Source organism: Anomaloglossus baeobatrachus, chromosome 6, assembly GCF_048569485.1.
Source record: "Anomaloglossus baeobatrachus isolate aAnoBae1 chromosome 6, aAnoBae1.hap1, whole genome shotgun sequence".
NCBI lineage: Eukaryota > Metazoa > Chordata > Amphibia > Anura > Aromobatidae > Anomaloglossus > Anomaloglossus baeobatrachus.
In genome coordinates, this window is record NC_134358.1 from 119,753,558 (window position 1) to 119,778,617 (window position 25,060).

Below are 25,060 nucleotides of genomic sequence, written 5' to 3' on the forward strand. Positions count from 1 at the left end.
TATTCACATCACCATATTGAGAATAATTCGTATCCAAGTGCCACAAGAGGCGTACACTGGGCAGACAGGTTACTGGGATAATGTGACATCAAACTAGAATATATACGATATATACAGTACAGACCAAAAGTTTGGACACACCTTCTCATTCAAAGAGTTTTCTTTATTTTCATGACTCTAAAAAAACTCTAAAAATTGTAGATTCACATTGAAGGCATCAAAACTATGAATTAAAACATGTGGAATGAAATACTTAAAAAAGTGTGAAACAACTGAAAATATGTCTTATCTTCTAGGTTCTTCAAAGTAGCCACCTTTTGCTTTGATTACTACTCTGCACACTCTTGGCATTCTCTTCATGAGCTTCAAGAGGTAGTCACCGGAAATGGTTTTCCAACAGTCTTGAAGGAGTTCCCAGAGATGCTTAGCCCTTGTTGGCCCTTTTGCCTTCACTCTGTGGTCCTGCTCACCCCAAACCATCTCGATTGGGTTCAGGTCTGGTGACTGTGGAGACCAGGTCATCTGGTGTAGCACCCCATCACTCTCCTTCTTAGTCAAATAGCCCTTACACAGCCTGGAGGTGTGTTTGGGGTCATTGTCCTGTTGAAAAATAAATGATGGTCCAACTAAACGCAAACCGGATGGAACAGCACACCGTTGCAAGATGCTGTGGTAGCCATGCTGGTTCTGTATGCCTTCAATTTTGAATAAATCCCCAACAGTGTCACCAGAAAAGCACCCCCACACCATCACACCTCCTCCTCCATGCTTCACAGTGGGAACCAGGCATGTAGACTCCATCCGTTCACCTTTTCTACAAAGACACGGTGGTTGGATCTAAAGATCTCAAATTTGGACTCATCAGACCAAAGCACAGATTTCCACTGGTCTAATGTCCATTCCTTGTGTTCTTTAGCCCAAACAAGTCTCTTCTGCTTGTTGCCTGTCCTTAGCAGTGGTTTCCTAGCAGCTATTTTACCATGAAGGCCTGCTGCACAAAGTCTCCTCTTAACAGTTGTTCTAGAGATGAAAAGGTGTGTCTAAATGTTTGGTCTGTACTGTATATAAATATATATTTCAGGGTAAAGACCCTTTTAAGGTGAAAGATACTGTCTTGATTATATTCTCCATACATATACCAACAAAAACATTGACGATCTATGGGGCTCATAAGGGTTCCAATTAGGTTTCTGCAACTTGCATGCTTTATTCTTTAATTTTTTCATCAACAGTTGTCTAACCCTGACGGGAAGCAAAAGTGTGAATATGGCCATACAAAGTATATAGAGTGTTCCCTTAGTGACATAATTTCTGTCATAGTTTCGCACAAAAAAAGACGCTAAATTTGCAGTATCTATACAGGCCCTAGAATGCTGATTGGATGGGAAATGGGACCTAAGGTCTCAAATTCCAGGTATAAATGTCTACCTTACATGGTAAAAGAGGGTTCAGAGTGTAATGACTATGATAGGTAAGCTGTTACAGCCGATTTTTAATTTAATGGCTTTGACTGATGTTAAAACCTGTTGATGTTAAGAAAGGCCTGTTTAGTCGATCACTGTCAGAGAAAATAATATGGTTGTCGGATACTGAAATACTTTTTATTTTTTTTTTAAATAAGGCATTGATGGTTTTAAAACAACAGACAAAGGCATATTTCCCTTTTAGCATCACAGTTGACGTAGTGCAGGTTACTCAAGAGGTCTGTGCCACCTCCAGAAGCCAAATCTGTTCAGTTTGGAAGCCAACAGGACCTCTGCAGCCACTGATTTGCTGCTGTCAACTTCTGAACAAAGACAACTCTTCTAGAATCTGCTAAGACCTCCGGAGCATTCTGCGCTGTAACCTCTGGGATCCTGGAAGATGAATATTCCTACATTTGTTTAAAAACCATCATGCCTAAAAATAATTGTCTGTGTTAGGCACTAACCTGCCTCATCCAGTGATTGGTGACATTTCCAAATCATGGGAAAAAGAAGCAGAAACCAGTGATCTCAAATTTCAGCTCAGGAGTGTCAGATGATTGGTAGGGCTTGATTTGTTTACCTTGGTTATTCAACGCCTTTAAAAAAGAAGGGAATTTTGTTTACTTACCGTAAATTCCTTTTCTTCTAGCTCCAATTGGGAGACCCAGACAGTGGTGTATAGCTACTGCCTCTGGAGGCCGCACAAAGAACTACACTTAAAAGTGTAAGGCCCCTCCCCTTCTGGCTATACACCCTCCCGTAGGAGTACGGATTCCTCAGTTTTAGTACCAAAGCAAGAAGGAGGAAAGCCAATAACAGTTTCAAAAACAAATTCAATCCGATAACAAGATCGGAGAACTTGCATGAACAACATGTGCACCCGAAAAACGAAACCCTAAGAACAAATAGGGCGGGTGCTGGGTCTCCCAATTGGAGCTAGAAGAAAAGGAATTTACGGTAAGTAAACAAAATTCCCTTCTTCTTTTTCGCTCCTAATTGGGAGACCCAGACAGTGGGACGTCCAAAAGCAGTCCCTGGGTGGGTAAAAAGATACCACATGAACGGGCTGTCAGACAGCCCTTTCCTACAGGTGGGCCACCGCCGCCTGAAGGACCTGTCTACCTAGGCTGGCATCTGCCGAAGCGTAGGTATGCACTTGATAATGTTTGGTAAACGTGTGCAGACTCGACCAGGTAGCCGCCTGGCACACCTGCTGAGCCGTAGCCTGATGCCGCAATGCCCAGGACGCACCCACGGCTCTGGTAGAATGGGCCTTCAGTCCAGATGGAATCGGAAGCCCAGCAGAACGGTATGTGTGAAGAATTGGTTCCTTGATCCACCGCGCCAGGGTGGATTTGGAAGCTTGCGATCCCTTATGCTGACCAGCGACTAGGACAAAGAGCGCATCAGAACGACGCAGAGACGCCGTGCGAGAAATGTAAATCCTGAGTGCTCTCACCAGGTCCAACAGATGTAAACCTTTTTCAAATTGGTGAACTGGATGCGGACACAAAGATGGCAAAGTGATATCCTGATTGAGATGAAAGGAAGAAACCACCTTGGGAGAAAACTCTGGAATTGGACGCAGTACTACCTTGTCTTGGTGAAACACCAGGAAGGGAGATTTGCAAGATAACGCCGCTAGCTCGGACACTCTTCGAAGAGACGTGACCGCCACAAGAAAAACTACTTTTTGTGAAAGCCGAGAAAGGGAAACCTCTTTCAAAGGCTCGAAAGGCGGCTTCTGGAGAGCAATGAGAACCTTGTTTAGATCCCAGGGTTCCAATGGCCGTCTGTAAGGAGGAACGATATGACAAACTCCTTGGAGAAACGTGCGTACTTTAGAAAGCCGTGCCAAGCGCTTCTGAAAGAATACGGATAGCGCGGAGACTTGACCCTTAAGAGAGCTAAGCGACAAACCTTTTTCCAACCCAGACTGCAGGAAGGAAAGAAAAATTGGCAATGCAAATGGCCAGGGAGAAACTCCCTGAGCCAAGCACCAAGCTAAGAATATCTTCCACGTCCTGTGATAGATCTTAGCTGAGGATGGTTTCCTAGCCTGTCTCATTGTGGCAACAACTTCATGAGATAAACCTGAGGCCGCTAGGATCCAGGACTCAATGGCCACACAGTCAGGTTCAGGGCCGCAGAATTCAGATGGAAAAACGGCCCTTGAGACAGTAAATCTGGACGGTCTGGCAGTGCCCACGGTTGGCCTACCGTGAGATGCCACAGATCCGGGTACCACGACCTTCTTGGCCAGTCTGGAGCGACGAGAATGGCTCGATGGCAGTCGGACCTGATTTTCCTGAGAACTCTGGGTAACAATGCTAGAGGTGGGAACACATAGGGTAGTCGGAATTGCGACCAATCCTGAACCAAGGCGTCTGCCGCCAGCGCTCGGTGATCGTGAGACCGTGCCATGAAAACTGGGACCTTGTTGTTGTGCCGTGACGCCATCAGATCGACGTCCGGCGTCCCCCAGCGGCAACAGATCTGCTGAAACACGTCCGGGTGAAGGGACCATTCTCCTGCGTCCATGCCCTGGCGACTGAGAAAGTCTGCTTCCCAGTTTTCCACGCCTGGAATGTGAACTGCGGATATGGTGGACGCTTTGCTTTCCACCCACGTCAAAATCCGCCGGACTTCTTGAAAGGCTTGGCGACTGCGTGTTCCCCCTTGGTGGTTGATGTACGCCACCGCCGTGGAATTGTCCGACTGAATCCGAATCTGCTTGCCTTCCAGCCATTGTTGGAAGGCTCGCAGAGCAAGATAGACTGCTCTGATTTCCAGAACATTGATCTGCAGGGTGGACTCTTCCTGAGTCCACGTCCCCTGAGCCCTGTGGTGGAGAAACACCGCTCCCCACCCTGATAGGCTCGCATCCGTCGTGACCACTGCCCAGGATGGGGGTAGGAACGACTTTCCCTGTGACAATGAGGTGGGGAGAAGCCACCAACGCAGAGAGTCCTTGGCAGTCTGAGAGAGGGAGACAGTCCTGTCGAGGGACGTCGATTTCCCATCCCATTGGCGTAGAATGTCCCATTGTAGAGGGCGCAGATGAAACTGCGCGAACGGGACCGCCTCCATCGCTGCTACCATCTTTCCTAGGAAATGCATGAGGCGCCTCAGTGAGTGCGACTGACTCTGAAGGAGAGATTGCACTCCTGTCCGTAGCGAACACTGCTTGTCCAGTGGAAGCTTCACTATCGCTGAGAGAGTATGAAACTCCATGCCAAGATAAGTCAGAGATTGGGTCGGGGTTAGATGAGACTTTGGAAAGTTGATAATCCACCCGAAACTCTGGAGAGTGTCTAGTGCCACCTTCAGACTGTGTTGGCATGCCTCTTGAGAGGGTGCCTTTATAAGCAGGTCGTCTAGATACGGGATGACCGAGTGACCTTGCGAGTGCAGAACAGCTACTACTGCTGCCATGACCTTGGTGAAGACCCGGGGGGCTGTTGCCAGACCGAAAGGTAATGCTACGAACTGCAGGTGTTCGTCGTGTATGACGAAGCGTAGGAAACGCTGATGCTCTGGCGCAATCGGCACGTGGAGATACGCATCTTTGATATCTATTGATGCTAGAAAATCTCCTTGAGACATTGAGGCTATGACGGAGCGAAGGGATTCCATCCGGAACCTCCTGACTTTTACGTGTCTGTTGAGCAACTTTAGATCCAGGACGGGTCGATACGATCCGTCCTTTTTTGGGACCACAAACAGATTGGAGTAAAAACCGTGACCTTGTTCCTGAAGAGGGACGGAGGTCACCACTCCTTCCGCCTTTAGAGCGGCCACCGCCTGCAACAGAGCATCGGCTCGGTCTGGTGGTGGAGAAGTTCTGAAGAAACGAGTTGGCGGACGAGAACTGAACTCTATCCTGTACCCGTGAGACAGAATATCCCTCACCCAACGGTCTTTGACGCGTGACAGCCAAATGTCGCCAAAGTGGGAAAGCCTCCCACCGACCGAGGGTGTGGGAATCGGAGACTGCAAGTCATGAGGACGCCGTCTTGGCAACGGTTCCTCCGGCTGTCTTTTTTGGGCGTGACTGAGACCTCCAAGAATCTGAGCGTCTCTGGTCTTTTTGAGTCTTTTTTGACGAGGAGAATTGGGACCTGCCCGGTCCTCGAAAGGACCGATAACCAGACTGACCCCTCCTCTGTTGGGGTTTGTTTTGTCTGTGTTGCGGTAAGGAAGAGTCCTTACCCTTGGAGTGTTTGATGATTTCATCCAAACGCTCTCCAAACAATCGGTCACGAGAAAAAGGCAAATTGGTTAAGCACTTCTTGGAATGAGAATCTGCCTTCCAGTGTCTCAACCACAGGGCCCTACGCAAAACAACGGAGTTGGCTGACGCCACTGCCGTGCGGCTTGTAGCGTCAAGAACAGCATTAATCGCGTACGACGCGAATGCCGCCATTTGCGAGGTCAATGGTGCTACCTGCGGGGCAAATGCACGTGTGACTGAGTCGACTTGCACAAGCCCGGCTGAGATAGCTTGGAGTGCCCATACGGCAGCAAAAGATGGCGCTAACGACGCTCCAATAGCTTCATAGATGGATTTCAGCCAGAGCTCCATCTGCCTGTCAGTGGCATCTTTAAGTGCCGCTCCATCTTCAACTGCAACCAAGGATCTAGCTGCAAGCCTGGAAATTGGAGGATCCACTTTTGGACACTGGGTCCAACCCTTGACCACCTCTGGGGGAAAAGGATAGCGTGTATCTTTAAGCCGTTTAGAAAAACGCCTTTCCGGATAAGCGTGGGGTTTCTGGATTGCGTCTCTAAAGTCAGCGTGGTCCAGAAAAGTGCTTAATGTACGCTTAGGATATCTGAAATGGATTCTCTCGTGCTGCGAAGCTGACTCCTCTACAAGAGGAGCTGGTGGGGAAATATTTAACATCTTATTGATGGACGCTATAAGATCATTAACTATGGCGTCACCATCTGGTGTATCTAGATTGAGAGCGGTCCCAGGATCAGAATCCTGATCAGTTACGTCCGCCTCATCACCCATAGATTCATCTCGCTGGGATCCTGACCATTGAGATGAATGTGAAGGCCCCTCATAGCGAGCCCGCTTAGGTTGCCTGGGGCCATCGTCCGAGTCAGAGTCTTCACCCTGAGGTGTATGCGCCCGTCCCGGAGCTTGGAAGTAATTCAGCTGAGGGGGACCAGGGGGCAATGATTGCACAGTGTCCGTGGCCTGAAGTACAGGCCTAGCTCGCAATGTGTCAAGAATTTGTGACATAGTGAGAGTCATTCTGTCAGCAAAAGCCGTAAACTCAGTTCCTGTCACCTGGACAGCATTCACAGGTGGTACACCCTGGGTCACGTCCAGCAGAGGTCCCGACTGTGCAAGTGCCGCAGGGGCCGAGCACTGCACACAATGGGGGTCAATGGAGCCTGCCGGTAGAAAAGTCCCACATGCGGTACAGGAAGCATATAATGTCTGTGCCTTGGCACCCTTGCGTTTTGTGGACGACATGCTGTTGGCTCTCTACAATGTGAGAGAGTCTATAGCCAAAGGGCGACCAGCGCTATGCAGTATAAAGTATTTGCAGAACAAAATACTAAGATTACTACTGGCACAAGAGGGGGTGAGCCCTGAGGGCTGCTTACCGCCCGCTGAATAGCGGGTAAGAGGCGCAGAATTCCTTGTCTGGGTCTCCCCGGCTCCCCTCTGTAGTTCAGCGTGTCAGCAGGAATGGCTGCCGGCGTCTGTGGAGAGGGGCGGCCCGTGGGAGTTCCCAAACAAAAGTGCGGGAAACAGTGTCCCCTCTGTGCCTATTGTGAGGGCTGGAGTATGTAAAAACGACTCCAGCCCTCAGCGCTGATGCACTGACCAGCGTCCCGCCCCTCTCCTGACTGGCAGGTCTGGGGGCGGGAACGAACGGAAGCAGGCCGCAAAAGCCGGGGACTCGAGTTATCAGCGCGGCCGCCATAAAAGCGCGGCCCGCGCTGAAGTCCCCGGCGCACCACAAGTGCCAGCCGCGCCGCAGTCCCAGCGGCCGGCGCGACCGTTCCCCAAGAGTGTGCCTGCTTCAGCGAGCTGAATGAGGCCATGGCACAAGCGCCGCAGCGCTGATGTCCCCGGCGCACTACAACACCCAGCATGCTGCGGTGTGAGCGCCAAATGCACGGGGACACAGAGTACCTTGAGGAAGCAGGGCCATGTCCCTGATGTACTCCGCTCCATCCAGCATCTTCTCCAGGGGCTGTAGATGGAGCACGGTCTCAGTGCCTGGAGACCAGTAAATCCCACTTCACCCAGAGCCCTGTAAAAAGGGATGGGGAAGGAATCAGCATGTGGGCGCCAGCCACCGTACCCGCAATGGGTACCTCAACCTTACAAACACCTCCGACATACAGTGGGGTGAGAAGGGAGCATGCTGGGAGCCCTGTATGGGCCCTCTTTTCTTCCATCCGACATAGTCAGCAGCTGCTGCTGACTAAAAACAATGGAGCTATGCGTGCGTGTCTGACCTCCTTCGCACAAAGCTAAAACTGAGGAATCCGTACTCCTACGGGAGGGTGTATAGCCAGAAGGGGAGGGGCCTTACACTTTTAAGTGTAGTTCTTTGTGCGGCCTCCAGAGGCAGTAGCTATACACCACTGTCTGGGTCTCCCAATTAGGAGCGAAAAAGAAATAAATTATTTCCTTCGGGTCCCGTGTCCATGATCAACGTCAGCAGCGTTTTGGATGCAGCGTATTTTCCCTGTGTCCAAAATGGTGTAATATACAGTAAAAGCACAGTGTATGGGATTTATAGAAATCTTCTGCCCACTGTGCTTCTTTTATACACAGTACACAGCATAAACTGACCTTTGGAGTGGGTTTCCGAGTCACAGCATGTCAATTTATTCTTGCGGAGGCGCGAGTGTTCTGAGCGGGAGAACAAAGCGAAAATCCGCTGTCAGTAATCCTGATTGTGGATACAGACAGCGCATTCACCCGTACAGGACACTAGTGTCTCCACAGGAGAAAAGACACCGTGTCCAGAATGTGAGTAATCCTAATCTTGGGCACGGACAGCGCATTCTCCCATCCCAGGACACTAGCATCTCCACAGGAGAGAGTACTATGCATTCAGAATGTGAGGAAGCCTGAGAGTGGACACATGCCCTTAAGATTTTGTGGTGCGTAAAAGGGAACCTCTCACCAGTTTTGGGGCCTATAAGCTGCGGCCACCATCACTGGGCTCTTATATACAGGCCGGTATTGAGGTCCTGCACAGGCGCACTACCATACTTTGATCTGCCCTGAGCAGGGCAGATCAAAGTGCACCTGCACAGGACCTCAGTGCCGAGTGGCGAGTATGTATAACGTAGGACGCGTCATGCATACCGGCTTCAGAAGAAGGACGACCGTGATGGCTGAAAGAGGAACCGTTCCCAGAGAACGGAGAAGCCCATCTGACTGTTGTGCACCGGAGCGTCCTTCTAGGTGAGTATTTTAAAGTGATTTTTACGTTCTACAGTGCGGCCTGCACTCTTATATACAGCATGTCATCAAATCTGGTGACAGGTTCCCTATAATGACAAGAAAGTTAACAGACATGAGCCCTCTTATTAAATTCTAGAATTATCTTCTTGGTTGCTTTATTAGAGTTTCTGAAAGAAGACCAATTGATCTGGTTGAAGATAATAAAATATAATTTTATTAAGTTAGAAAACATACTTTCTTAGACAGCCTTCGATTTATAATAAAATAGTTTCAGTGCAAACACGAGCAAACGACACACTGGAAAACACATATGTACAGTAACAAACTCCTTTACGTGAAGCAAATACTAGCTTATTCACATGTTGTTGCTTCTAGGATTAGAAACCCGTAAACTATCATTAGAGCACACAATGGGTTTAGACCACAATCTCGCATTAATGGTCGCGTTGTACTTTTAACTGTGGATTTTTTTTCTTTTACACTGGGACATACCCACAAAACCAAGTCAGAGCTATTTCCCTGTTGAACATGACAGCAGCCTTATACAGATACCCGTAAAGCTTTGTTCCCAATTTAAAATCTCACTAAAATTCAAGTATGTAATATCTGGAATTAAAAGCACTAATACTGCTCAGATGTAGGGACTTCTTCAAGTTCTTTCATACATTTATGGCCTGTAAATATCTGTCAGAATTTCCATATAAAGGAATAAGAAATCTGACCACTTCTCGACAGACCAAAATAAATGCAGGTTTTATTTGTGGGATCCGCACCAATGATATATGTATGCCATAAATGTATGTGATGGGAATACCCCTTTAAGCCCTGCCCCTGCATCTACTAGAAGCCACCATCTGCCACCAGTGACCCAAATGACACAGATACTCATCATGGAGTCGGTTTGTGGCTGAGCTGATCTACTTGTACACAGACAAAGGTGGTGATTTAAGACTGGTTTGGTTCAATACAGGGGAAGTGATCCACCTTAAAGGGAATATGTCAGCACAGAATGACTGTTCAAACCAAGAACAGGCACTTGGTGAGGCCAAAGATTTAAGTGCATCTTTCACCTACTTACTTTTTCCATCTATCTCCACTCTTCTCTGGCTCTATCAAGCCAGAGCTGTCAATCAAAGAAGAGGAAAGTGGAGATAGATTGAAGACAAGCAGGTGGGAAGGTGCACTTAAATGTTTGGCCCCGCCATGATGCACTGTGCTCCTGTACTTGGTTTGAACAGTCATTCTGTGCCGACAAAGTCACTTTAAGCTATTTGACAGCATCTGGACATAGCCGATGTCAGTAGTACAATAGTTCAGCATCAACTATCCAACCAGTAGAGAGGAGGCCGTAAAAAAAGCCACACAAAGCTTATGATCCATGCATTTATGTCCCTTGGTTTTTAGCAAATTTACCATAATTATCACACAAATGATCATTATGTGAAAAATATACAGTACATGTCAAGATTAAGTCGATTCCATTACATCATTGTCTGGTGGAAGGATATAGACGTTTAAATAGAAATACAGAAGTAACAAATTAAATGCCATGCTCTAAAGTATAATAAGTGCTGTATAATAGCCTTGGGAGCCAAGAACCTGAATCATATCTGTGCTACACTACGTCCTGTAAACCAGAGTAACAAGTAGAATGTAATCTAGTATCAAGCATCTGTATGTATATGTTCATTTACGCTTTATTAAGGAAAGTGCTACAGTGATCGACATTCAATCTCTTTGTAAAGGCACATAGAGGGCTGTGCGGAGAGGTCACATCTGAGACAGGTAAAAATGTGCGTTTCTTCTAATCCAACCACAATAAAAGGTGAAAATCATGTTGGAAATGAAAAGATCAATCCAATGAGTAGAGCACTATCCATGAGCGGTGGACAGGCCCTGCCAGTTGAAGGTTAATGCATTGTCATTGGTAGATTTATCGTGGCTCATTTGCCCAGCCATGAACCTCTTGAGAGTCTCTGATGTACCAGGACGCATCCACGGATCTGTTGCTACCGTGTCCACGGACGGGGGTCTGTCATTAGGTTTCACAGGAAATGGTTTCACAAAATCCTCAGCATGTTCATAGCCATCTGGATCATCATCTTATGGTGAGAGAAAAGATATTATTGGAAACCGAACAAACAATAGGGACAAAAGTAGAGGAAATCTTTTCTAGAGATTCTTTGTTGCACATTCAACAATATAGGCACAATGGGCCCAAGTCATCAAGGAGTTTTCGACACTTTTCTGGAGGAGAACATCTTGAAATGTTGCAAAATTTTTCGGCAACAAAGTTGTGAAAAAAGTTTGCAACGCTTGTCATTTTTCTGCCAAGCTCGCCCAATAAATTAAATTTAATTAACGCCAAAAACGTGGAGTTGATTGTATCAGAAACTTAGTGCAGCTCCTGACTGGTGAACATTTATGGCGGTAGCGCACAGCAGTGGAAATATGCACTCAAGTCATTAAAGAGACACACACCTCTAAATTGGTTCAGCATTTCAGTGCTACTTTCATTAAAGAGAATTTGTCAGCAGGTTTTTGCTATGTAATTTGAAAGCAGATTCCAGTGATGTGCCACTTAGTAAACTGGGTCCAGCAGTTTTGATAGAGTCACAGTTTTGTCTGTTGTAGATTTAGCAGACCTGTGTGTAAAGGTCCAGTCACACTAAGCAACTTACCAGCGATCCCAACAACGATAGGGATCGCTGGTAAGTTGCTAGGAGGTTGCTGGTGAGATGTCACACTGCGACGCTCCAGCGATCCCACCAGCAACCTGACCTGGCAGGGATTGCTGGAGCGTCGCTACACGAGTTGCTGGTGAGCTCACAAGCAACCAGTGACCAGCCCCCAGCGCCGCATGGAAGATGCTGCGCTTGGTAACTAAGGTAAATATCGGGTAACCAACCCGATATTTACCTTGGTTACCAGCGCACGGAGCTACACGTGCAGAGAGCAGGGAGCAGCGCACACTGAGCGCTGGCTCCCTGCTCTCCTAGTTACAGCACACATCGGGTTAATTACCCGATGTGTGCTGCAGCTAAATGTGCACAGAGCAGGGAGCAGCGCACACCGCTTAGCGCTGGCTCCTTGCTCTCCTAGTTACAGCACATATCGGGTTAATTACCCGATGTGTGCTGCAGCTACATGTGCACAGAGCAGGGAGCAGCGCACACCGCTTAGCGCTGGCTCCTTGCTCTCCTAGTTACAGCACACATCGGGTTAATTACCCGATGTGTACTGCAGCTACATGTGCACAGAGCAGGGAGCAGCGCACACCGCTTAGCGCTGGCTCCCTGCTCTCCTAGCTACAGCACACATCGGGTTAATTAACCCGATGTGTCCTGCAGCTACATCTGCACAGCGCAGGAGCCGGCACTGACAGTGAGAGCGGCGGAGTCTGGTAACAAAGGTAAATATCGGGTAACCAAGGACAGGGCTTCTTGGTTACCCGATGTTTACTGTGGTTACCAGCCTCCGCAGAAGCCGGCTCCTGCTGCCTGCACATTTAGTTGTTGCTGTCTCACTGTCACACACAGCGATCTGTGCTTCACAGCGGGACAGCAACAACTAAAAAATGGCCCAGGACATTCAGCAACAACCAACGACCTCACAGCAGGGGCCAGGTTGTTGCTGGATGTCACACACAGCAACATCGCTAGCAACGTCACAAAAGTTGTTCGTTAGCAGCGATGTTGCTAGCGATGTTGCTTAGTGTGACGGGGCCTTAACTCTCCACCCACACCACCAATTGTCACTATACAATGTACACAGAGAACTACCAGAAAGATGCTAATCAGGGATGGGGTTGGTTGAATTGGCCTGTAGTGATAATCTTCTGCTGATAAAACTGATTGTACTGAAATGGCAAAACACAGGCACTAAGTGACACATCACTGCAATCAGGGTCTCTGCCTCTACATTATACTGCTCTCAGATTACATAGCAAAAACCTGTGATAGATTTCCTTTAAGGCTGGCATGCAAAACGTCAGTATTAATAAATTGGGCCAAGACACTACAATGATTAAAGTGTGTATACCTATGGCCTTTACTGTATCTTACCTATACTGACTGTGCTTTTCTGGAGATTACTTAATCTTCTAAGACGCTCATCATTTCTGGTCCGCAGTTCGTCAACATTGAAGCTAGCAGCAGAGTTTAGTGAGTAACGGTCTGGTTGGTTTAGGGGGATGCGAGGCACAGGAGGAAAGTCATTCTGTAGATACATATTTGGTCAAAATTAAAAACTAATTAGAAAACCTGGAACAATAAATCAGTAATGTACTGAGGCTTTTTACCATGGTCCATCTCCTTTGTCAACTAGTAACTCTTAAATGTTTAGATATTGATTTTAGCACATGCTTCCCGTCTAGGTCGTATGTTACAGACATCCATACAGAGACATGACCAAGCAGTAAGCTCCTAAAGTTGATGGAGCTTATAGAAACAATTTACAGTTCTGACATGCTAATATGGATCAGGTGGGGTGCCAGGGCACATGCCAGAAAGGTCCAAAGGTGGGAGAACCATTTGGGCCAGCTATACCTTGCCATGTAGCAATGGCATGGACTTTATTGCTCTTATAGCATGTAAATAATTTTAGTAAATTAAGTGTATTAAAACATTCTTGTATTGTTAGAGTATTTGATCAATTACTGTAATATTTTTAAAGGAAAAAAATAATCTACACTTGTAATTTTTTACATCCACAGTCAACCCCATACTATTCTATACCCTTAATGTCATATACCCACAAAAGGTTGGGATGCTATAATTTGTTTGTCAAGAGAAGAAAATCAATGATGACAATGGTGTCCCTTATACAATAATGTCACAGGGAAAGCAGAAGGAAAGACATACAGCTCCTCATATCGCAGCTTTTTTGACCACTATAAGGCCATGTCTCACGAGAAAATGTACCTGTGGAATTTGAATGCACGCAGCAGCTCCCCAGAATCCACAGCTATCCGTTATTACGGATTTCATGGGGAATTTTTGCGGAAAACGTGCGGAATTCAAGCGTTACTCCTGCAGATTTCCCCCCTTGTATCTCACTAGTGGAAAGGCAGGAAGTCCGCAGGAAAATCTGCAGGAATAATTGACATGCAGTTCTTTGCGGTTGCGGGAAATCCGCAGCATTTTCCGCAGGTGCAAAATCTGCAGCATTGAAATAGCACTCCCCAAATCCCATAGGATAACATGGGGAGTGTCTGTACTTACATAAACCTGCGGATTTATCTGGAAAATCCGCAGGTTTTCTGCAGCAAAATCCGCAGTTATTTTCTCCAAGGGCCACAGGGCCTAAGGGTAACAGTGGAGGGAAGCTTTTAACTGCAGCCATTCTGTGTTTCTAGGATTTGAGGTAGGCTGTGCAATGTATTTTCTTTTTCGCTCCTAATTGGGAGACCCAGACAATTGGGTGTATAGCTATTGCCTCCGGAGGCCACACAAAGTATTACACTTAAAAGTGTAAGGCCCCTCCCCTTCTGGCTATACACCCCCAGTGGGATCACTGGCTCACCAGTTTTGTGCTTTGTGCGAAGGAGGCAACACATCCACGCATAGCTCCACTTTTTAGTCAGCAGCAGCTGCTGACTATGTCGGATGGAAGAAAAGAGGGCCCATACTAAGGGCCCCCAGCATGCTCCCTTCTCACCCCACTGTATGTCGGAGGTGTTTGTAAGGTTGAGGTACCCATTGCGGGTACGGCGGCAGGAGCCCACATGCTGATTCCTTCCCCATCCCTTTTTACAGGGCTCTGGGTGAAGTGGGATTTACCGGTCTCCAGGCACTGAGACCGTGCTCCATCTACAGCCCCTGGAGAAGATGCTGGATGGAGCGGAGTACATCAGGTACATGGCCCTGCTTCCTCAAGGTACTCTGTGTCCCCGTGCATTTGGCGCTCACACCGCAGCATGCTGGGTGTTGTAGTGCGCCGGGGGACATCAGCGCTGCGGCGCCTGTGCCATGGCCTCATTCAGCTTCGCTGAAGCAGGCTCACTTATGGGAATTGGTCGCGCCGGCCGCTCGGACTGCGGCGCGGCTGGCACTTGTAGTGCGCCGGGGACTTCAGCGCGGCCTGCGCTTTTACGGCGGCCGCGCTGATAACTAGAGTCCCCGGCTTTTGCGGCCTGCTTCCGTTCGTTCCCGCCCCCAGACCTGCCAGTCAGGAGAGGGGCGGGACGCTGGCCACTTCTAGGAATCGGTCGCGCCGGCCGCTGGGACTGCGGCGCGGCTGGCACTTGTGGTGCGCCGGGGACTTCAGCGCGGCCCGCGCTTTTACGGCGGCCGCGCTGTTAACTCGAGTCCCCGGCTTCTGGGCCTAGTCTCCCTTCGTTACCGCCCACAGCCCTGACAGTCAGGGTAGGGGCGTGACGCTGCATAGCACAGCAGCGCTGAGAGCTGGAGTATGTTTTGCATACTCCACCCCTCTCACTGTGTGCACTGTGAATCCGGATTCCCGCACTTTCTCAGGCACGCCCACGGCTTCCTTCTCTACAAGGACGCCGGCAGCCATTAGTGTCAGTTTCTGTACGATACAGAGACAAGTGTGGAAGACCCTGGCATTCTGATAGTCACACAATCGCTGCAACAGGCGTTAAGCAGCACCTGTGGTGCTAACCCCACTAGTGCAGAAGTGCACTTATAGATATGCTTGTACTATATATATTGCACTGTTTGGTCGCACGTTGTATATACCCTCCTGGATTATGCGGAGGAGTTATCAGCATATTCTCTGTGTAAAACAAAGGTGCAGAACCACATGTTTTTCTATGCAGCTGGTACAGCATGTACGGCTATACGGCCGGCAGGTTACATAGACTCCCATTGTATGCACTAATGGCCAGGGGATGAGGACGGTGTCTGCAGTATTTACTGACAGTTTTTCTGAGACTATGGCTATGATACTAGAAGCCTAGCAGTCCGGACATGTCTCTCACAATATGGGCACTGTTGAATCATTGATCCATGGCCCCCCTCAGTGTGAACAACTAACAGCTCCGGGAATGTCACACGCATCCCAGAGTCACGGCTCTGCACGGACGTCAGTCCCAGACAGCCTAAGCGGGCTCACTATGAGCGGCCTCGGTTTCATCAGGGTCCTACCAGAGGACTCTCTGTGTAATGAGGCGGAAGTAGCGGCTCAGGATTCTGATCCTGAGACCGCTCTCAATCTGGATACACCTGATCGTGACGCCATAGTAAATAATCTTATAGCGTCCATCTATAGAATGTTGGTTATTTCTCACAGCTCCTCCAGTGGAGGAGTCAGCTTCACGTATTTTTCTGGACCACTCTGCCTTCAGAGAGGCAGTCCAGGAACACCACGCTTATCCAGATATGCGCTTCTCCAAACGGCTTAGGATACACGTTATCCCTGTCCCCTGACTTGGTCAAGGACTGGACCCAGTGTCCCAAGCGGCATCCTCCAATCTCCAGGCTTGTAGCTAGATCCATAGTTGCAGTGGGAGATGGGGCTGCACTCAAAGATGCCACTGACAGACAGATGGATCTCTGGTCGAAATCCATCTATGAGGCTGTCGGCGCACCGTTGGCTCCGGCATTCTCTCCCTTGGGGCACTCCAAGCTATTTCAGCTTGTCTTACACAGATTGACACGGTTACACGTACATCTGTGCCGCAGGTGGCATCCTTAACCTCTCAAATGTCTGCATTTGTTTCTTACGCGATTCAGGTTGCCCTGGACTCTGCGAACCGTGCGGCGGTAGCCTCCGCTACTCCGTGTTTTTAAGCAGAGCCTGGTCTGCTCGTTAAGTGAATGGAAGGCAGATTCTGCTTCCAAAAAAAAAAAAAAAAAAAAAAAGAAAAAAGGTGCTTAACCAGTTGCCTTTTTCTGCTGACCGACTGTTTGGTGAGCGTTGGATGTAACCATTAAACAGTCCAGGGGTAAGGATTCATCCTTTCCTCAGCCCGGACACAACAAACCCCAACAGAGCAAGAGGCAGTCGGGGTTTCGGTCTTTTCGAGGCTCGGGCAGGTCCCATTTTTCCTCGTCCAATGTGGACTCAAAAGGATCAGAGGAGCTCAGATTCTTAGCGGGCTCAGTCACGCCCAAAAAAGCGACAGTCTGAAAACCCGCTTCCAAGGCGGCTTCCTCATGACTTGCGGCCTCCTCTCTCCGCATCCTCGGTCGGTAGCAGGCTCTCCCGCCTTGGCGATATTTAGCTGCCATAGGTCAATGACCATTGGGTGTGAGACATTCTGTCTCACGGGTACAGGATAGAGCTCACTTCTCGTCCTCCAACTCGATTCTTCAGAATTTCTCCACCTCCCGGCCGAGCCGCTGCTCTTCTGCAAACAGGGTGCACTCTATAGGCAGAAAGAGTGATGACCCCCGTTCCTCTTCAGGAACAAGGTCACGGTTTTTACCCCAAATTCTTTGCGGTACCTATAACAACGGGCCGTTCCGTCCCGTTCTGGATCTAAAACTGCTCAGCAAGCTCGTGGACACCAGGCGGTTCCGGATGGAATCCCTCCGCCATGTCATCGCCTCAAGGTCCCAAGGATATTTCCTAGCATCATTAGGCATCAAGGATGCTTATCCACACGTGCCGATTGATCCAGAGCACTAGCGTTTCTACGCTTCGTTATAGGAGACGAACACCTTCTGTTCGTAGCTCTACCTTCCGGCTAGCGACAGTCCCACTGGTCTTCGCCAAGGTCAGGGCAGCAGTAGTCACAGTCCTGCACTCTCAGGGTCACTCTGTGATCCCGTATTTAGACGATCTACTTGTCAAGGCACTCTCTTAGGAAACATGCCAACACTGCCCGAACGTTGCGCTGGAGACTCTCTAGAGTTTTGGGTGGATCATCAACTTTTTAAAGTCAGATCCGACCCCGACCCTATCGATAACATATCTAGGCATAGAGTTTCATACTCTCTCAGCGATAGTGAAGCTTCCGCTAGACAAACAGCATTCACTACGGGCTGCAAGCTCTTCTTTAAGAACCAGTCGCACACATTGAGACGCCTCATGCACTTCCTACGTAAGATGGTAGCAATGGAGGCAGTTCCTTTCGCGCAGTTTTACTGCGTCCACTACAATGGGACATTCTCCGCCAATGGGACGAGGAGTCGACGTCCCTCAACAGAGTCGTCTTTCTTTCTCAGGCGGCCAAGGAATCTCTACGGTGGTGGCTTCTTCCCACCTCTTGGTCAAAAAGAAGGTCCTTCCTATCCCCATCCTGGGCGATAGTTACGACAGACGCGAGTCTATCAGGGTGGGGAGCAGTTTTTCTCCACCACAGCGCTCAGGGTACGTGGACTCAGCAAGAGTCCACCCTTCAGATCAATGTTCTTGAACACAGAGCAGTGTATCTTGCCCTACAAACCTTCCAACAGCAGCTGGAAAGCAAGCATATCCGACTTCAGTCGGACAGCTCCACAGCGGTGGCATACATCAACCACCAAGGAAGAACGCGCAACCGGCAAGCCTTCCAGGAAGTCCGGCAGGTTCTGATGTGGGTGGAAGACACGGCATCCACCATATCCACAGTTCACATCCCAGGTGTGGAAAACTAGGAAGCTGACTTCCTAAGTCGCCGGGGTGTGGCCGAAAGAGTATGGTCTCCTCACCCGGACGGGTTTCAGGAGATCTGGCGCCGCTGACAGAGGCCGGACGTCGATCTAATGGCGTCACGGCACAACAACAATGTGCCAGCTTCATGGCACGGTTTCACAATCATCGAGCTCTGGCGGCAGACGCCTTAGTTCAGCATTGGTCGCAGTTCCAGCTACCTTAGGTGCCACCTCTGGCATTGTTGCCCAGAGTGCTGCGCTAGATCAAGACCGACTGCGGCCGCGCCATCCTCGTCGCTACAGATTGGCCGAGGATGTTGTGGTACTCGGTTCTGTGGTGCCTCACGGTAGGCTAACCGGGGGCACTACCAGACCAATCAGACTGGCTGTCTCAAGGGCCATTCTTCCATTTGAATTCTACGGCCCTCAACCGGATGGTGTGGCATTGAGTCCTGGAACCTAGTGTCGTCAGGATTACCTCAGGACGTGGTTGCCACCATGAGACAGGCTAGCATACCAACGTCCGCCAAGATTGACCACAGGACGTGGAAGATATTCTTATCTCGGTGCTCGGCGCAGGGTGTTTCTCCCTGGCCGGTTGCATCGTCTATGTTTCCTTCCTTCCTGCAATCTAGGTGGGAAAATGGGTTGTCGCTCAGTTCCCTTTAGGGACAAGTCTCAGCGCTATCTGTATTTTTTCAGAAACGACGACTTCCTCAGGTACGCACGTTCCTACGGGGAGTTTGTCTTCTCAGCACTCCGTACAAGCGGCCGTTAGAGCCCTGAGATCTGAACAAGGTTCTAATTGCTCTCCAGATGCCGCCTTTCGAGCCTTTGAAGGATGTCTCCCTTCCCGCTTTTCACGGGAAGTGGCCTTCTAGTAACGGTCTCGTCTCTTAGGAGAGTTTCCGAGCTAGCAACGCTCTCATACAAACTCCCTTCCTGGTCCTTCACCAGGACAGGGTAGTTCTGCGTCCAGTTCCGGAATTTCTCCCTAAGGTGGTATCCCACTTTCATATCAATCAGGATATCACCTCACCTTCTTTGTGTCCTCGTCCAGTCCATCAATTTCAGAAGGATTTGCATCTGTTGGTTCTGGTGAGAGCACTCAGGTTCTACTTCCCGCATGGCGCTCCTGCGCCACCCGGATGCACTCTTTGTCCTTGTCGCTGGTCGGCGTAAACAGTCGCAAGCTTCCAAATCCACCCTGGCTCGGGGGATCGAGGAACCAATTCTTGAAACCTACAGTTCTACTGGGCTTCTGGTTCTCTCAAGGCTGAAGGCCCATTCTACCAGAGCCGTGGGTGCATCCTGGACATTACGGCACCAGGCTACGGCTCAGCAGGTGTGTCAGGCACCTACCTGATTGAGTCTGCATACTTTTACCAAGCATTTTCAGGTGCATACCTACGCTTCGGCAGACGCCAGCCTAGGTAGATAAGTCCTTCAGGCGGCAATTGCCCACCTGTAGGAAAGGGCTGTTTGACGGCCCTATCACGAGGTATTCTTTTACCCACCCAGGGACTGCTTTTGGACGTCCCAATTGTCTGGGTCTCCCAATTAGGAGCGAAAAAGAAGAAGGGAATTTTGTTTACTTACCGTAAATTCCTTTTCTTCTAGCTCCAATTGGGAGACCCAGCACCCGCCCTGTTTTCTCGGGGTTTTTCTGTTTTTTCGGGTACACATGTTGTTCATGTGGTATGGTTCAGTTCTCCGATGTTTCCTCGGATTGAATTGGTCTTTAAACCAGTTATTGGCTTTCCTCCTTCTTGCTTTGGCACTAAAACTGGTGAGCCAGTGATCCCACTGGGGGTGTATAGCCAGAAGGGGAGGGGCCTTACACTTTTAAGTGTAATACTTTGTGTGGCCTCCGGAGGCAATAGCTATACACCCAATTGTCTGGGTCTCCCAATTGGAGCTAGAAGAAAAGGAATTTACGGTAAGTAAACAAAATTCCCTTCTTCTGTGTTTTGAAAAAGATTAGATATTTTTGTCCAACTTTTTTCAGCCCCAAATTTTACAAGTAACATATAGAAGCAACAGTATCATACATCATAGTCCAAACCCTTATTCTTGTGTCTTCTGCGCTCCCTGGCTGATGGTAATGCTTCAAAGAACGCAGGATATGGTTCCCCATTTTCACCTAAAAAATAAATATTCTTAATAGTAATAGCAATGTATATATCATGTCCTGATATCATACCGCGCCATTAAACAATATACAGTGCCAAAAGAAAATGACAATCTTCACTAAGAGTGTCTGACCTTCTTGCCAACAGCATTCGATCATAGGGCAGAGCATTTCCAAGGTAAGAAATAAAATCTGTTTCCTTATGTGATTTTTTTTGTTGCACAGTTTTGCAGCTGGTTGCGGTGGGAAAGATACTCACAATATAACGCTACCGTCATTACACTGGCCATGCATTAGTTAAAAAGTTAAAGGGAACCCGTTTTGTGAGTGACGACCCTCTCATTACAAGTATCTATGTTTTTCTATTGAACACTGTGTGGTGTCAGTGAAAACATAATTGAGAACAGGGACCAAGAATGAGGTGACGAAGACGACTTGTCATAGGAGTAGACCCCCGCCGGCTTCCCCAAGCCTGTTCTGATCATTTACAGGTCTTCCCTTATGTGTGTTTGGAAGAGACCTGTCAATCAGGCAGAGATGTTCTTTTATTAATCTCTGTGAAAATCGCCTGTGTCTAATTCCGTTATAGAACTACCCGGCCCACAATCCCTGTATGTGGCGGAGATGTGGGCAGGACAACACTGTGATGAGCCCATGGTGCCGCTCACCATGCCACTATATAAGGTAGGAAATGAAGCACCGGGAGCAGAATACACTGCCCACACATGACAAACCGCTATAGTGAGCACGGGTGTCACAATCCCTCTCCTTCCTCCTAATAAGGCATTTTCATTCATTTCCATCTCCCTATCATTTCTCCCATGATTTCTTGCCAGGTTGTTTCTCAGTTCATCCCTTGTTGTCAATGTGATTTCTAATGCTAAAATGAATGGTTTGCACTCAGCCTACTTATATATCCATTTCACATTTTTTAGAACAAAAATGGCTGAATATTTGTTTTACAATGACATTAAAGGGAACCTGTCACCACTTTTTTGGCGTATAAGCTGCGGCCACCACCAGTGGGCTCTTATATACAGCATTCTAACATGCTGTATATAAGAGCCCAGGCCGCTGTGACAACATAAAAAACACTATATAATACTCCCCTAATGGTCACGAGGTTGGCCATATGGGTGTCTCCCTTGTCCAGTGCCGGCACCTCCTCTTTCGGCCATCTTCGTCCTCTTTCTGAAGCCTGTGTGCATGACGCGTCTACGTCATACACACTCACCGATCCTGCGCAGGCGCACTACAATACTTTGATCTGCCCTGCTCAGGGCAGATCAAAGTGCGCCTACTCAGGACCTAAATGCCGGTGAGTGTGGATGACGTCGGACGCGTCATGCACCGCGGCTAGAGAAGAAGGAGAACAAAGATGGCCAAAAGAGGCGGCGCCGGGACTGGACAACCGAGATGCCCATATGGCCAACCTCGTGACCATTAGGGGAGTATTATAAAGTGTTTTTTATGTTATACCCCGGGCCTGGGCTCTTATATACAGAATGTTAGAATGCTGTATATAAAGAGCCCACTGGTGGTGGCCGCAGCTTATAGGCCAAAAAAGTGGTGACAGGTTCCCTTTAAAATATCCATCATATGAGATACATATTTGTTTCAAAATATTTATATGAAAATACTGCAAAACATCAACTTTATTTTTAAATAAAACTTGCCTCAGGGACTGCTCCAAAACCAAAGTCCTCACTATTATCTGTATATTTACATATAGAGATAGCCGTGCATTGGATGGAGCATATTGTAAAAAGCCGTGATAAGGGCACAGCTGTATAGAAGTTACTGCCCATGCTCGGGAGCCATCCTACACTTGTGCTGGTGAGGGTGGCAGGGAGGGAAAATGCATGCACAGCGGGGACATGGGGTGCAACCACTACAAAATTTGGAGAACAGAACAGTTTAAAAAGAAAATGTCCTAGCAAAGGTCCTAACGGCCTCATTCAGACTTACATAAATTATATACATATTGTATTTGTGATTTTCAGAGAACAAATTATACCCATTATAGCCTATGGTGCTTATCAAATGTTTTGCTTTTTGTGGGCTGGTTGTCCATGCAAAAATCACGGAGACATGCCTTTTTTATCAGTCACAGATCAAAAGTAGCCATAGAAGTCTATGGGTCATAGAAAATTACAGACGGCACACGGATGTCCAGTGTACAGTGAGTGGATGGATGTAATGGATCGGAGAAATGTTGCACTTTTTTTGTTTTCATCTGTGAGAAAAATCATTGATGAAACACTAAGACAATGGGCAAACACTGAAGAAACTCAGATCCAAAGCACCGATGAACAACAGGCCGTATTTTTACGTAGAAGTAAAGTCATGGACGAGGCCAAATAAGTGAGATTATCCCTTTAAATGTGTTAGTTTACAATGCAGTAAATTCAATTGCCCAACGCCCTCTTGACATATTTTTAATGTTCTAAGTTAAGACTATTTGAAGTATGAATCCAACTCACTTCACTTTGATCATTGTTTTTTTTACATTTTCTTAATAACCTATTTTTTTTGTATTTTAATTGGTTTAATTAGCAGATTTACTTGATTTCGACCTTTCTTCAGAACATTTTGTACATTAAGGCTGTGTTCACACACTGCGTTTTTTACCTGCGTTTTTGGTCCGTTTTTGCTGCAGAAATTTCTTGAGAAATTCTTGTAACCTTTCTGCAGACATTCCCCAGCAAAACCTATGGGGAAAAAAATTAGCTGTGCGCACACTGCGTTTTTTTCTTAAGAAAATTCTTTCAGTAGATTTTCTTAAGAAAAAGAATGAGCATGTCACTTCTTTTCTGCAGCTAACTGCGTTATTTCACTCCATTGACTGTAATGTAATCATGAAATATCGCAGGTATAACGCAGGTAGCAAGTGATGTGCGCTATTCCTGCGTTATACCTGCGTTATTCCCGCGTTATTTCGCGTTTTCAAGACATAGTGTACTTCCCTGCACTGCGTTTTGCAGGAAAGTGATGTCACTAGGACAGGAAGAGGAAGGAGAAGAGAAAAAAAAAAAAGCGTGGGGTCCGCTGTATTTTTACCTTCCAGCCGGGTAAACACACAGCGGCGGCCCGGTATTCTCAGGCTGGGGAGGGCGAGGGACAGGGTTAATACCCCCTCCCCCTCCCGCAGCCGAGAATATCAGCCGCAGCTGCCCCGGGACTGTCGCATCCATTATGCGACAGTCCCGGCGTGTTACCGGCTCCTCCAGATGCCGTGATGCTGGGGCAATCCAGGTAATATGGAGTTAACGGCAACTAATAGCTGCCACTAAGTCCAAGATTAGTGATCGCAGCGTCTATGACACGCCGTCACTAATCTGAAAGTGAAAGTAAAGAAACACACACCGAAAAATCCTTTATTTTGAATAAAAGACAAAAAGCCCCTCTTTCTCCACTGTATTAACCCCTCCCAGACACAGCTCCGACGTAATCCACAGCGATGTCCCCCGGCGCTTCCAGCCCTGCTCCAGCCGCGTGTGACAGTTCTCCACGGGTCAGTGAGCGAGTGCTGAATGCGGCTCCTGAGCGAGGCTGCGGGTAACTACAGGACATTTCTCACGGCCGCTGATGTGAACACACTACCGGCCATGAGAAGTGCAGTGTGTGTGGGGGGAAACATCATAAATAAAGCTGGAATATCTATCCCTCTATTATCTATCTATGTATCTATCTATCTATCCCTCTATCTATCTATCCCTCTATCTGTCTATCTATCTATCTATCCCTCTATCTATCTATCCCTCTATCTATCTATCCCTCTATCTATCTATCCCTCTATCTATCTATCCCTCTATTATCTATCCCTCTATTATCTATCCCTCTATTATCTATCCCTCTATTATCTATCCCTCTATCTATCTATCTATGTATCTATTATCTATCTATCCCTCTATCTATCTATCTATCCCTCTATCTATCTATGTATCTATCTATCCCTCTATCTATCCCTCTATTTATCCCTCTATTTATCTATCCATCTATCCCTCTATTATCTATCTATCTATCCATCTATCCCTCTATTATCTATCTATCTATCCATCTATCTATCCCTCTATCTACCCCTCTATCTATCCCTCTATCTATCCCTCTATCTATCCCTCTATCTATCCCTCTATCTATCCCTCTATCTATCCCTCTATTTATCTATCCCTCTATCTATCCATCTATCCCTCTATTATCTCTCTATCTATCCATCTATCTATCCATCTATCTATCCAACTATCTATCTATCCATCCATCTATCCCTCTATCTAACCCTCTATCTATCCCTCTATTTATCCCTCTATTTATCCCTCTATTTATCCCTCTATCTATCTATCCATCTATCCCTCTATCTATCCCTCTATTATCCCTCTATCTATCCATCTATCCCTCTATTATCTATCTATCCATCTATCTATCTATCTATCTATCTATCTATCTATCTATCCATCTATCTATCTATCTATCC

At 47.7% G+C, this 25,060-nt stretch overlaps 1 protein-coding gene across 2 annotated transcripts in view; it reads right to left on the reverse strand.

Moving 5' to 3' along the window:
* Nucleotides 1-9,109: 9,109 nt before the first annotated feature.
* CSPP1 (centrosome and spindle pole associated protein 1) overlaps nt 9,110-25,060 on the reverse strand; it is a 278,156-nt gene continuing 262,205 nt past the window's right edge. For both annotated transcript variants that reach the window (XM_075353210.1, XM_075353209.1), the window contains 3 exons: nt 20,510-20,601; nt 12,981-13,134; nt 9,110-11,018 (listed from right to left, as the gene is read on the reverse strand). In XM_075353210.1, the coding sequence (XP_075209325.1) occupies nt 10,789-11,018; nt 12,981-13,134; nt 20,510-20,601 (476 nt within the window). In that variant the 3' untranslated portion in view covers nt 9,110-10,788. The remainder of the gene's footprint in view (nt 11,019-12,980; nt 13,135-20,509; nt 20,602-25,060) is intronic.